At 68.1% G+C, this 12,327-nt stretch overlaps 4 protein-coding genes across 4 annotated transcripts; 3 read left to right on the forward strand and 1 right to left on the reverse strand.

The window, feature by feature from the left end:
- Positions 1–340: 340 nt before the first annotated feature.
- On the forward strand, positions 341–2,470 carry Q8F55_002821 (uncharacterized protein; the record flags this gene model as incomplete). Its single annotated transcript, XM_069351407.1, has 1 exon — positions 341–2,470. The coding sequence occupies one exon, from the start codon at positions 341–343 to the stop codon at positions 2,468–2,470; it is 2,130 nt and encodes a 709-aa protein (XP_069211793.1).
- A 1,689-nt stretch (positions 2,471–4,159) lies between these two features.
- Q8F55_002822 (uncharacterized protein) lies at positions 4,160–6,359 on the forward strand (the record flags this gene model as incomplete). Its single annotated transcript, XM_069351408.1, has 3 exons — positions 4,160–4,444; positions 4,490–5,804; positions 5,851–6,359. The coding sequence occupies 3 exons, from the start codon at positions 4,160–4,162 to the stop codon at positions 6,357–6,359; spliced, it is 2,109 nt and encodes a 702-aa protein (XP_069211794.1).
- A 2,612-nt stretch (positions 6,360–8,971) lies between these two features.
- Positions 8,972–9,777, reverse strand: Q8F55_002823 (uncharacterized protein; the record flags this gene model as incomplete). Its single annotated transcript, XM_069351409.1, has 2 exons — positions 8,972–9,550; positions 9,724–9,777. 2 exons carry the CDS (start codon positions 9,775–9,777, stop codon positions 8,972–8,974), a joined length of 633 nt encoding a protein of 210 aa, XP_069211795.1.
- Positions 9,778–11,574: 1,797 nt separating this feature from the next.
- On the forward strand, positions 11,575–12,272 carry Q8F55_002824 (uncharacterized protein; the record flags this gene model as incomplete). The annotated part of the gene is made up of 3 exons (XM_069351410.1): positions 11,575–11,980; positions 12,031–12,165; positions 12,202–12,272. 3 exons carry the CDS (start codon positions 11,575–11,577, stop codon positions 12,270–12,272), a joined length of 612 nt encoding a protein of 203 aa, XP_069211796.1.
- Positions 12,273–12,327: the final 55 nt, after the last annotated feature.

Raw genomic sequence — 12,327 nt, forward strand, 5'->3', positions numbered from 1 at the left:
CAAGCGGCGTTAAGCCAGGGTGAAACGGTCGCCAACCTCTACGACACGCAGTAAACAGCAACAGTAGCGCAGTGTGGCCAGACTCTGGGCCTACAGCCCTGCGCCATGCCGCCGGCGACGGTGACCCCGAAACACTGACACCCTAAGGCCTCTGGTCGTCGTGATGAGAGAAACTGAAACGAGGCAAACAGTAACCACACCTGCTTGTCGTGTACGCACTCGTTTTGCACCAGCACGCAGTACTGCACGCCACGATATAAGGAGGCCAAAGAGCAGGCTCTTCCCCCGTTGTCGAAAACTCCTCGCACTCACTGGTTGAGACGCTTCACACTCGTTCGTTATGTTTTCCACCACTGCGCTCTTTGGGGCTCTTACCGCCCTGGCGGCGACGGCCAACGCTGCCCCCGTTGCGCCCAACTCCAACTACCACACGTTCGTCGCGCGCGCGTCCGAGCCGTGGTTCCCGGCCCCCCCGGTGGGCGTCAACGCGACGACCTGGGAAGAGCCCACGCCCGAGGACATTGCCGGCACGTCGGACAGGGCCAAGTGGGCACTCCAGGTGCACAACATTTGGCGCGCCCAGTTCGACGCTCCGCCCATGGTGTGGAACGCGACCTTGGCCCAGATTGAGGCCGACCACACCAAGGCTTGTGTCTGGAAGCACAACCCCAAGTCCATGGACAACCTCTCCGGCAAGTGGGGTGGCGAGCCCACCGTCGACGGGGGGATCAGCGGCTGGGCCTTCGAGTACAAGGACACCAAGCCTGAGGACCTCAACCACTTCACCGCCATGGTTTGGAAGAGCACGACGCAGCTCGGCTGCGCGTGGTCCAACTGTGTGCACGCCAACGGCGGCAAGTGGGGCGGCGTGCCCGACTTCTACTTTGCCTGCGCGTACGACGGCGAGGTCCCCAACATGTCGGGCTGGCAAGACCGCAATGTCGCCAAGTTCAACGGCAAGAGCAAGGAAGAGATCCTCGCCGACCCCGCCATCCGCGACGTGTTCCCCAACCCGCCGCGCGAGTCGAGCGAGGTCACGTCCGAGAGCGCGTCCGCCACCGCGTCCGCCCCCGCGACCGCCACCTCGGCCGCCAACGCCGCCGCCGCCACGCCCGCCAGCAACGGCAACGGCACCGACGTGGACTCCGTGAACAACCAGGTCAAGCCTGTTCCCGCCGACCCCTCGGACCCCGACTACGCCACCCTCCCCGAGTGCCCCGACGACGAGACCGCGCCCAACAACAACAACGGCACCGCTCCCGTCGTCAAGCCCACCCCTGCCGACCCCTCGGACCCCGACTACTCTACCCTCCCCGAGTGCCCCGACGACGTCGAGGAGCCCGTGAACGGTGGCACTGGCGGCAGCAACACTGGCGGTAACAATAACGGCGGCAACGGCAAGGACGGTGCTACCGGCACCAACGGCGGCGGCAACGGCGCCGACGGTGAGAATGGCTCCACGCCTGGTGGCCCCGCCAAGCCTGTCAACCCCTCGGGCTCGCCCAGTGGCGGCTCGGACAGCGGCTCGTCCAACGGCGCCTCGTCGGTCGTCCCCACCGCCGACGGTCAGGCCAAGCCCACCCCCGCCAACCCCTCGGACCCCGACTACTCGACTCTTCCTGAGTGCCCCGACGACGTCGAGCAGCCTGGCTCGGGCGGCTCGGGCAACAAGCCCACCGCCTCGCCTTCGTCTAGCGGTTCGGGCGGCTCCCCCTCGTCCGCTAGCGCCGCTTCCACCCCCTCGGCCGTTCCCACTGCCGATGGCCAGGCCAAGCCTACCCCCGCCGACCCGTCCGACCCCGACTACTCGACCCTCCCCGAGTGCCCCGACGACGAGGGCGTGAGCAACAACGGCACCACTCCCGTTTCGTCGGCCGCACCTGGCTCGCAGTCGTCGGTCAAGCCTACGCCCGCTGACCCCTCGGACCCCGACTTCTCGACCTACCCCGAGTGCCCCGACGACATTGAGCAGCCCTCGGCCAACTCGACTGCCACGCCGTCGGCGAACTACGCGTCCGTCTCGGCCTCGGCTGTCGCCAACGCTACCACCTCGTCCGAGGAGATCCTCCCCACCGGCAACGGCTACTCTGACCCCAACTACAACGTGAGCGTCCAGAAGAACGGCACTGCCGCCGGCAACAGCACCCTCCCTGCCAACGGCACTGAGGCCGGCAACTCGACCCTCCCCGGCACTGGCTCGCTCGGCGCCAAGCCCGTTGAGGAGGGCGGTGTGGGCAACTCGACCGAGAGCGAGACGCCCGTTTCGTCGGCCCAGCCCTCGGCTGACGGCGGCTCGGGCTCGGGCTCGGGCGAATCGGCCTACAAGGGCGACGGCTCCGACTTCTGGACCTGGGTCCAGGAGCAGTGGAAGTCGTTCAAGGCCGCCCACCCTGGCGCCAACCCTGGCAACGGCTACCAGGGCCCCGGCGGCAAGGGCGACCATGGCAAGCCCATCGCGCCCAGCTACTAAGTCGCCGGCTTAAACCCACCCCCTCCCTCCTTCCTCGAGGCGGACTCGAGGGCAAGCGCACACATGTGTCTGACCCGCCTCGGCCCCTTCACCCCTCCAAGAGAGTAGATTTTTTTCGGCGCAGTGACGCATGAGGCCTGCGTGCCATCCGCGTTGGCGCGAGGTGCTCTGTAGTTTATCGGGCCTGGTGTCCAGATGTAGCTTTTTTGCGAGCAGGGGAGGGGCGCAAGGGGGGGGGACTGACCTCGAGGCCGGCAGCATGCAGCATGTAGCATGCAGCATGTAGCATGCAGCATGCCCTGTTATGCTGCCACCAGGCGCCCGTCGCGCAGCTTTGGGGGTCGCCAAAGCCGAAGGGCAGGCCGAATCGGGGGAATGAAACGAGGGGGGTCGGGGGGAGAGTCGAGTCTGTGCGTGGCGGTGGGCGTGGCGGCGAAAATGCCGGGCATGCCGGCGCAGGCTGGCTCGGAACGCCGAGTCGTCCAAAGCCGAGCAGATTGGCTCTGCGGCGCGCAGCGCACACATGCATAATCGCGGGCGTGCAGTGCCAGGCGTGGCTGGGCGCGGGGGCCGAGGGCCATGGGGACATGGGCCGCGTGCGAGGGCGGGCGGGCGTGGACGTGGGGGTCGAGTTGGAGCAGTCCCAAGGGCCAAAGGAGGGTGGTGGTCGCGGTGGACGTGGGATCACCGCCTTGTGGGCCGCCTGGGCAGACTGGGCAGCGCCGCCTGGGGCAGGCGGGCGCACCCGCCCTCCGCGGGCCCGCCTCGCCAGCGCCGGCGCACGCCGCGCGGCGCGGGTGAGGAGCACTGGGGCGGCACGGACTCGGCTCGAGCTCGAGCCGCGGCGCGTGCGTCACGCTGCCTGCTGGCTGCTCGCCCGCCCGCCCGTCTCTCGACCCGACAGCGCGGTGAGTCGCGCGAGGTGACGTATGGTCTGGGCAGTTGACGGTGCGACGCGACGACGGATCGACCTCTCCCTTGCCCTTCCTCTTGCCATCTACTCTGTCGACTACTCTTCCTCATCTCTTCGGCTAGCGGGGCAGGCAACGCACGACGACGAGGCGAGGCTGCCTCGTGCCGACGACCGACGACTACCCACGACACGACCACCCCCTCGCCGCTCGACTCGCTCCGACGCGGATCCACACACGCCTTCGCTCTCGCGCTCCCAGCCCCCCCTGCCCCCTCCTCCCACCCCGCTTCCGAGAAGAAGACGCCGCGGCGTTGTGTGCGGCCTCGCCGGTCTACTCTGCCTTTCCTCGCTCTCGCACCGGCTGCACTCTGCCTGCCAGCCGCCTGCCCGGTATATCAAGGCGTGCTCGCTCGGCTTCTCTCTCTCCACCCACCTACTTCTACCGACGCGCGCTTCACCAGCGCGCACTCAGCCTGCCTTGCACTCTACCACTGCCAGCGCTCAACCAGCTTGCCCAACAACCTCGCCTCCTCGCTCAACCTCGCCTCCTCCCTCAACCTCGACCCCCTCTCCCCCCCACCCCCCACGCACGCACTCTAGGGTAAGTAACTGCTCTCCACCTCGCGCGCACCGCCACCGGGCCAAAGCTCCCCCCTACACCTTGTGCTGCTCCTGCCGCTGCCCCCCACCCGACCACCCGACGCCCCCGCACCGTGCTGAATCTCGGCTTACACAAGTACACTTTAGGCTTGACGGCAACTCCTGGCAGCGGCGCAATGTTCAACAAGAACGCGACCCCCGGCCGCACTCGGCCCCGCGCCCCCTCGCCCGCCCCGCCCGACATGATCGCACGCCGCCGTAGTGCCGGCAGCCTGGCCTCGCTCGCTGCTGCTTCTGGTGGCGCGGGCAAGGCGAACGCGAACACCGGGGCGACTGCTCAACTCGGCGGGACCGGCGCGCAGAACATTGCGACTCGTCTCGAAGCCAACCCCACCGAAGGCGATAACGGTGGCGGCACGGGTGACAACCACGTCAACCAGCCGGGTGGCCAACGCCGCGGCGTAAGTTTCCACTTGCGACGCACCACTCCTTCTGACACTGTGCAGCTTGGCAACTGGACCCGCCGCATCCTTTGTGTCGCCGTCCCCGCGAACCCCGGCCACGCCTCCTCGCTTCCTGCACAGCACGACTCTTCGCCCCCGGCGCCAGCTGCGGCCCGCGACGACCCCGCCGGCACCTCGCGTCGCCTCCACGCCCTCACGATCCCACCCAACAACGGCCCGCGCACCCTTCTCGACCCCCCCTCGCCGCCTGCTACTGGGCTCTTCCACCCCCCAACTGGGCCCTCGATCATCATTCGCCAGGGCGACGACCTCGGCCACCCCATTGTGGCAGGCTTCTTCTCCGACGGCATGCTCACCCCCGAGCGTTCGACCCCCGTTCCGTGGCGCGACGACGAGGAACAGCCACAGCCACACGACCGCCCCAAGTCCGACTTTCTTCTCTCGCCCGAACCCGAACCCCGTGAGCTTGAGCCGGACACCGAGTACGACGACAATGGGAGCGGTGACGGGCGTGGCCGTGGCCGCTGGTTCTTCAAGGCTATTCGCCCGGCTGCCTCAAACCGCCCCACGCCTGCCCACTCGCAGAGCGGTCGCAGCAGCAGCGGTAGCGGCCGTGGCAGCCTGCGCAACGTTCTCAAGGGTATCACCGGCCTCACGCCCCGTCGCGCTCCCATTCCCAACTCGCACGCCCAAATGACGCGCCCCCGCCGCAGGTCGGCCGACCAGGACGCTTTCGACCGCGAGCGTGCTCCGCTCCGCACCCAGCCCATCCCCATCCCGGTCCCCAATGACCGTCGTAACGGTCTCGAGGTCGGCCGCGATGTCGCTGGAGACCTCCACGAGCACCGTGGGCGCCAGCGCTCGGCGACAGAGCCCACCACCGTCGGTCCCATTCGCTCGCGGCCCCTCGGTACCCGCGGTGGCCAGGGTGACGCTGCCGCCTCGTTCCAGCGTCGTCCCTTCGGCACCCCATTCGTCGCCAGCAGCGCTCACACCGGCAGCCCTAGTTCCTCACGCAGCTTTGTCATCGACGCTGCAATGCCCGCTGTTCCGTTCCCCGACGAGGGTGCCACCTGGGTCCGCGCCCGTGCGCCGACTCCGAACCCTGCCCCCGCTGGGCCCGACGTGGCGGGCGTCGCCACCGAGGCGGCTGCCAATGCGTTCCGCACCATTGCCATCGACGGCCCCAGGATGGTGTACCAGTTGACCGTTGCCCTGCCCGGCGTCCGCCACGGTGTCGTCTTCATCCGCTGGAGCATGCGCTCGCTCAAGGTCAGCGTCATCTGGATCCGCAAGCACATCTCGCCGGCGCCGACGCCACCTCCGCAGCCAGCCTCGCCGCAGCCAACCCCCCAAGGTCCGTCCAATGATGATTCGCGCAGCACTATGACGAGCGTTCACAGTCATGGAGAGGCAAGCACCTTTGGTGGTTCGTGGCGGCGGCGCGTCCGCAGATGGAGCGTCTAGCGGCGGCGGCAAGGGCGGCGGCGCGACGAAGGGCGACAAGGGTGGCAAGGGCGGCAAGGGCGGCGACGGCGGCAAGAACACGGGCGGCAAGGGTAGCGGCGACAAGGGTAGCGGTGGCAAGGACAACAACAAGGGCAAGGGTAGCGAGGGATATGGCGGCGGCGGCAAGAGCGGTGGTGACCAGGGTGACGGCGGCAAGGGCAACGGTGGCAAGGGCGATGGCGGCAAGGGCAACGGCGGCAAGGACGACAGCGGCAAGGACAACAGCGGCGACGACGAAGACCTCAGCGACGACGACGAAGACGGCTGGACCGACGTTGGCACGGACGACGACTGGGACGACTGCGACGAGGCCGTCGACGGCGACGATGGCTCGGACTCGGAGTACGACACGGCGTCGGAATCCCCCCTCCTCCCCCTCCCCCGCCCCCGCGGCCGTCGCTAAGCCTGTGCGCGCCGCACGATAGAATCGGTAGAATCGACATCAAGTCGACATCAAGTCTGAGACATTGCCCATGTGGGTAGAGCGGCGCCTGGGGCCGCTCGAGACTGTATTGCCAAAGTAACGATAACGAGGGGAGAGGACTGTTTGTGATAGGATGCATTTGTGGACGTGGATTAGGGGTGCGGGGAATAAGCAGGGCAATCGGGGGCGCGGCCGCTGGCTGCGGATAGCCGGGCACGCCGGTGTGCGGGCACTTTTGGTCAAATGACACCATTGCACAACATCAACATTGCCAGTGTCATTGATGGTGTGTCTGGTGTGTCTCGGTCGGTCGGGCTGGGTTGCGCCAGCTAAAAGTTGGCTGGGCGGGGAGGAGGAATGCACTACTGCGTACACGACACGACACGACACGATACGAAGATGACGACAACGACCAACTGCACCACGTTCATTCTGCACTGCACTCGGGCCGCAATCGCTGCTGCTCGCCACCATCGCCGCCGCCCACGCCGCCCACACCGCCCTCAGATCTCTCGTACGGCCGGGCTGCAACGCCCTCGTCCCACCGCCCAAGGCTTCTGATCTCGCCACTGCCGAGCTCTCCCCCCCCCTTCCCCCTTCCCCCTTCCTCATTACCCCCCCCCCCCCCCACGCACAATGCCGCACGCACCAGCACCGCCGCACACGCCGCGCTCGAGCAGCCGCCCCTCGTCGTCCCGCACCACCTCCTTCCTCTCGCGCCTCAGCTCACGGCGAAGCAGCAGCGACGACATGAAGCGCGCCGTCGTAGACAGCGACGACGCACCAGGCGGAGCGTAAGCCCCCCCCTCTCCCACCGCTAACGCCCAGCTGCCTCACCTACCTCCTGCACTCGCCCGCCAGTGCGGCCGCGAGCGCCGGGCTCCGGCTGTACCTCCGCTTCCTGTTCCGGGGGCGCGCGGACGCGCCGAGCGCGCGCGCGTTTAGCGGGAGCCGGGAGGAGCGGGGCGAGAGGGGGGAGGAGGTGGCGTGGTGCGAGGTGCGGAGGGTGGACGAGGCGCGGTGGTTCTAGGGGAGGGGAGGCGATGTACTATCACGATGATTCATACTGATATGGCCACTGGCTGCTACGACGCGGGCCGCCGGGGCCACGACTACGGGGGAAAGGGGGGAGGGGACGACGACGGCGGAGGAGGGAACGACTACGGCTACGGCTACGGCGAGGGCTACGCCCCGACGAACGCGCCGACCTGCGCCGCCGCCTGCCCCTCGACGTTGCCTAGGGGGGCGTACCGGCCTGGGGTGTCAGCGGTGGCGACCCGTCGACGCCAGCCAGCCTCGCTGCGCTCGGCGCGCTCGGCTTACACGAAAGAAAGAGCGTGCTCGCCCAATCGCGGTTGCTACACCTTGTCGTCCACGCACACCCGACCTCCTTGACGTCGCGCCACACCATCTGGGGTCAGCACCGTCGGCCCACCCACGCACCAGGCTGAAGTGGTCGAGCGGGCCGCCCCCGCCGACGTGGGCAGGCCACTCGCCCGCCCAGATATCCAGCAGCTCGGCCGCGTCCCACACCGCGGTGGCGTTACTCGACCACGCCCAGGCGCTGGGGTCAGCTCTGCGGGGCAAAGACGCACAGGTTGTCGTTGCCGTGGTGCGCGACCTCGCAGCCGCTGACGTGCTCCCACGCGGCGGCGGCCAGCTCGGGCGACCAGCTGAGCGGCGCAGCGCCTGGGTGTCAGCGGAGAAGGCGGCGGGCCGGCGCACCAAACTGCGCGCGCAGGGCCGTGTGGTACGCCGCGATCCAGGGCGCCGGGGCCGAGGGTCGGCCTGCAGCAGCATCGGGGTGTCGAAGGGGCGCGGGAGGCGGGGGGTGCCGGTGGGTGGGGCGTGGGTGGAGGGGGTTAGGGAGGACGGGGGGGAGGCCGCGGCGCTCGAGGAGTAGGCCGTGCTGGTGGCAGACGCGGCGAGCGTGGTAGCGTTAGCAGCTGACGCCGCTGACGCCGCCGGCACACGCGGCCGGCAGTGCGGGGCCGCGGCGGCGGCGGCAGCGAGGGCGAGGAGGGCGAGGATGCGCATAGCGTTGGGGGGGGGGGGGGTAAGGAGCGTGAGGTGGCGCTGGGCCGATGTGGTGTGAGGTGTGAGAGGTGTGAGGTGTGAGAGGCGTGAGTCTGACGAGAACGGCGAGACAGTGCCCCGTGAAGGACGAGGCGGACGTGACCTCCTGAGGTGGGGACAGCGCACGCCGCACGGTGGCCGCTATCAGCACGGACGCTGGTGCTTGAGCTGACACGGCTTGTTCCCAGAGCCGTGGTGAGGCCGGTGAGGCCGACGTGCCACGGCCAAGTGCCACGAGTGCGGACGCGGCATGCCACGCGACGCATGGACGCCGACGCAGTCGTCAGTACGCGTCAGGTCGGTTGCCCGTTGTAGGTGGCTGCAGCTGGCCGCCGCCGTGCCGTGGCTTGGGCCGCCCTGCAATGCCAGCCTGCCCTCCCCGGCCCCACGGCGCACCACCCGGCGCCGCGCCGCGCCGGCCCTGGCTCGCTCCGCTGGCTCGCTGCGCTCGCCATCGCCGCTCGCCCTCGCCGCTGTATCCGATGCATCACAAACCTGTACACACACACCCACGCCTACTTCTTGAGCTCGTGGGCCCAGTCCCAGACCTGCACCATGGCCGCGCGCTCGGCGCCCTTGGTCACCACAATGCGGCGGACGTACCGCCGCTCGCCCTCGACATAGGTAAAGCCCCAGACCTGGGTGGCGAGCCAGCCGTTCTTGGTGCTCGTCGACGTGTTGTAGACAAAGCACTCCTTGTTGGGGCCGACCTGCTCCTCCTCGCCCTCCTCCCAGTCCTCGAGGAGGAACTCGTCGACGCCGAGCTCCTCGAGCTTCTCGCGCGAGGCCCAGAACGCAACGTTCTCGCCCTCGCCAAAGAGCGGGTGGTCGTGCTTGCGCTTCACGCCGTCGAGGCAGCGGCCCTCGGGCTGCGCGCCCAGCCCACCAGTCAGGCTCTGGATCAGGTTGATGTGCCCGCAGTCGGGGCCCTCGGGCACCGGCGACTTCTCGTTGGTGTAGTCGAGCGGGTCGGGGGGGCCGATGAACTGCTCGACCTCGATGCTGACGGTCGCGACGGCCGCGACGGTGCGCGTGGCCCACGAGAAGCCCTGGAGAACGAGCACGGGCTCGGCGGGGTCCGAGAGCGTCTTGTTCTGTGCCGGGTGTTAGCGCTGGCGTGTACAGACGCCACAGCGTCGGCGGCGTCGGCGGCGGTGGTGGCACCGGTTGTAGCGGCAGCGAGGAGCGGCCAACTGCCAGCCAGCCACACGCATCCCACCACCAACCCACAGCCACCGGCCAGCCACCTCGTAATAGCTCTACGTACCTGGACCCACTTGCCGCCCAGGTTGGCGAGGTTCTTGTTGGCGGGAGCAGCCATTCCTTTGGATCCAGCTGGAGCGTTGGCTTTGTTCGAAGTGACGGCGGTGTTGTTGTTGCTACGAAAGCGGTTTGCAAAGGCGGGCATTGTCACCGGCGTAGGGGCGATGTATATATAGTGGGCTCGAGTCGGCGGTCACAAGTCACAGCGGCAGCGGGGTGAGACAGGGCGGCGGGGGCTAGCGTCCTTGATATCCTTGGCCTAGCGCACGAGCTTGAGCATTAAGTAGTGCCGAGCAAGAGGAGCAGGAGGGAGGGAGGGAGTACACTGCCGGCGCCGACGCTCGCCGTCGCTCGCCAGCCGAGCCGGAACACCTGGAGCGTGGGCGCTGCGCTGCGTTCCGGTCTAGTGTCCTACGCGGCGGCGTGCAGAGAGTGACGCGGAGGGGTGAGGGGTGAGGGGTACGGGTCGCGGTCGGGGTCAGGTCAGTCAGGTGTGAGAGAGATGCCGAGGGTGTAATGTTGGCTTGCCGCAACTAGTTGGAGCGGCGCGGCGTCAAGACGGTGACGAGGGGCCACGCGGGCAGGCAGGCAGCCTCCCTCAATTCAACCCAAACAATGTCAACCGACGTCCCCACCTGCCTCGTCTGTTCCCTTACTGCCCGGCCCGACAGGCAGTCTATTACCCCAAATGGTGCTGCAGCGGGAGCGGGGCGGGTCTTTGCTGCTCGCTGGAGGCTACTCGCGGCAATGTAGACTGGGTCGAGCGAGCACAAGCACGAGCACGAGCAGGTGGTGGCACCACACGTCGCGTTGGCGCACACCCCACTCGTGGCCCATGGCCGAAAAAGGCAGCCAGCACCACGCGAGCTGCTATCCGGCGACCGGGCAGCCAGAGCCATTGGCCATTGCCGCACCTTAGGGGGTGCTATAAGCATGCATCCGACCCCTCTTGTGCCGGTGTGCAGCAAGCAAGCAACGCGGGAAATCAGACGCGCCCGTGTGTGCGTGCGCGTGGTTGTGGTTGCCGATTGCCGCACCAGCCGACCTGGCTCCAGCCAGGTGGTGATCGTGATCGACAACTTGAACACCACACCCAGCCCATGGCTCAGTCCACGGCCACACCCAGCGCCCACGACGCAGGTTGCCGGTGCTCGCCGTGCTGGGCGAGTGACGCGGCGATGGGCAGCTTGTGGGGTTGGCTGGGTTGGGGCAAGAGTCGTGGGGTGGGCCCCCGTCGGTGACTGATTGATCTTAGCACTGGAGTCGACGCGTCGGCGACGACGACGGCGAGTCGACTCTGCATCCGACGACGCGATCTCGAGCCACTACAACAAGCTGCTCATGGCTTTACGCGCCTCGCAGCGCACCTGCATACCGCGTCGCGCGCCTACACCCCCGACCTTCGCGTCCACCTCCACCGCCGCCTCCACAAGGCCGACTCCACCCCGCAGCGGATCTCTTGGCGACTGCGGCCGCAGCCTGCAGCAGCCGCGGCACGTCGGCATGCCCTCGGCGCTGGGCGCGGCGCGCTGGAGCAGGCCGTCGGCCGTCGGCTTACTCACATACTCACATGTCGAGCTGCGAGCTGCGCAAGCCTGGGCTCGGTACCAAGATGACGGTTCCAGGGGGCAGAGGCGGTGTACGGACGTCATCGAGCCGTCGACGACCCAGCCAGCCAAGAAAGTTGCAACAACGTTTCCCAGCTCCATCTCCTCATGCATATCAGCCACCACTCGCTTATCGCTGACACACGCCGCCGCCAAGGCCCGCACCGCTCTCCACGCCGCAGCAGCGCAGCGGCGACGCGTAGAGACTCTTAAGCAGGCCGACGTGCAGGTCATCAGCGGCAAACACCATGCGCTGGAGTATACCGTTCGTGACACTGTTCGCCGCCGCGGCCGTCGCCGTCGCGGCCCCGGCACCGGCCCCAGCCCAAGACGGCGCCCTCACCCAACGCCAGTCACAGCCCACGTTCCCCCAGCCGCCCGGCCCGCGCGACATCACCGCCCCACCAGGCTGGGACGACATCTTCGGCAACACGGACGTGACGCGCTGGATGCTCGACTACCACAACCAGTTCCGCGCGCAGTTTGGCAGCCCGCCGCTGGCGTGGAACGCGAGCCTCGCGTTCAAGGAGGCCGGGCACACGGCCCTGTGCAACAACAGCCACTGGGGGAATGACAACTTGGCGTGGTACTCGACGAGCGGGGACGCCAGCTTTGGCGTCAACACGCTCATCGACATGTGGGCGGGCGAGTGGGGTGAGTGGGCTCGGAGCTGCCGGCTGGACGAGACGAGCTGACCCGCCTAGTCGACCACTACAACCCCCCGCGCGAGGTGTACGACCACTTCTCGGCCATGATCTGGGCGTCGGCCAAGAGCGTCGGCTGCAGCTGGTCGCTCGCGTGCCGCGACGGCGACTGGCCGCACCACATCTACCTTACCTGTGGGTGCGAGGCGCGGGACAGCACTGACAGCCCAGGCGGATATGAGCCGGTGGTCAACCTCCTCGGGGCGTACGCGGAGAACGTGGGCACGTTCCGGGGGAGCTAGGGGGCGACTGGAGCGACGCGAGCGACGACAAACACGAAGATATGACAAGAGATCA

Source organism: Vanrija albida (genome assembly GCF_041260175.1).
Source record: "Vanrija albida strain AlHP1 chromosome Unknown contig_2, whole genome shotgun sequence".
In the NCBI taxonomy this organism is placed as follows: domain Eukaryota; kingdom Fungi; phylum Basidiomycota; class Tremellomycetes; order Trichosporonales; family Trichosporonaceae; genus Vanrija; species Vanrija albida.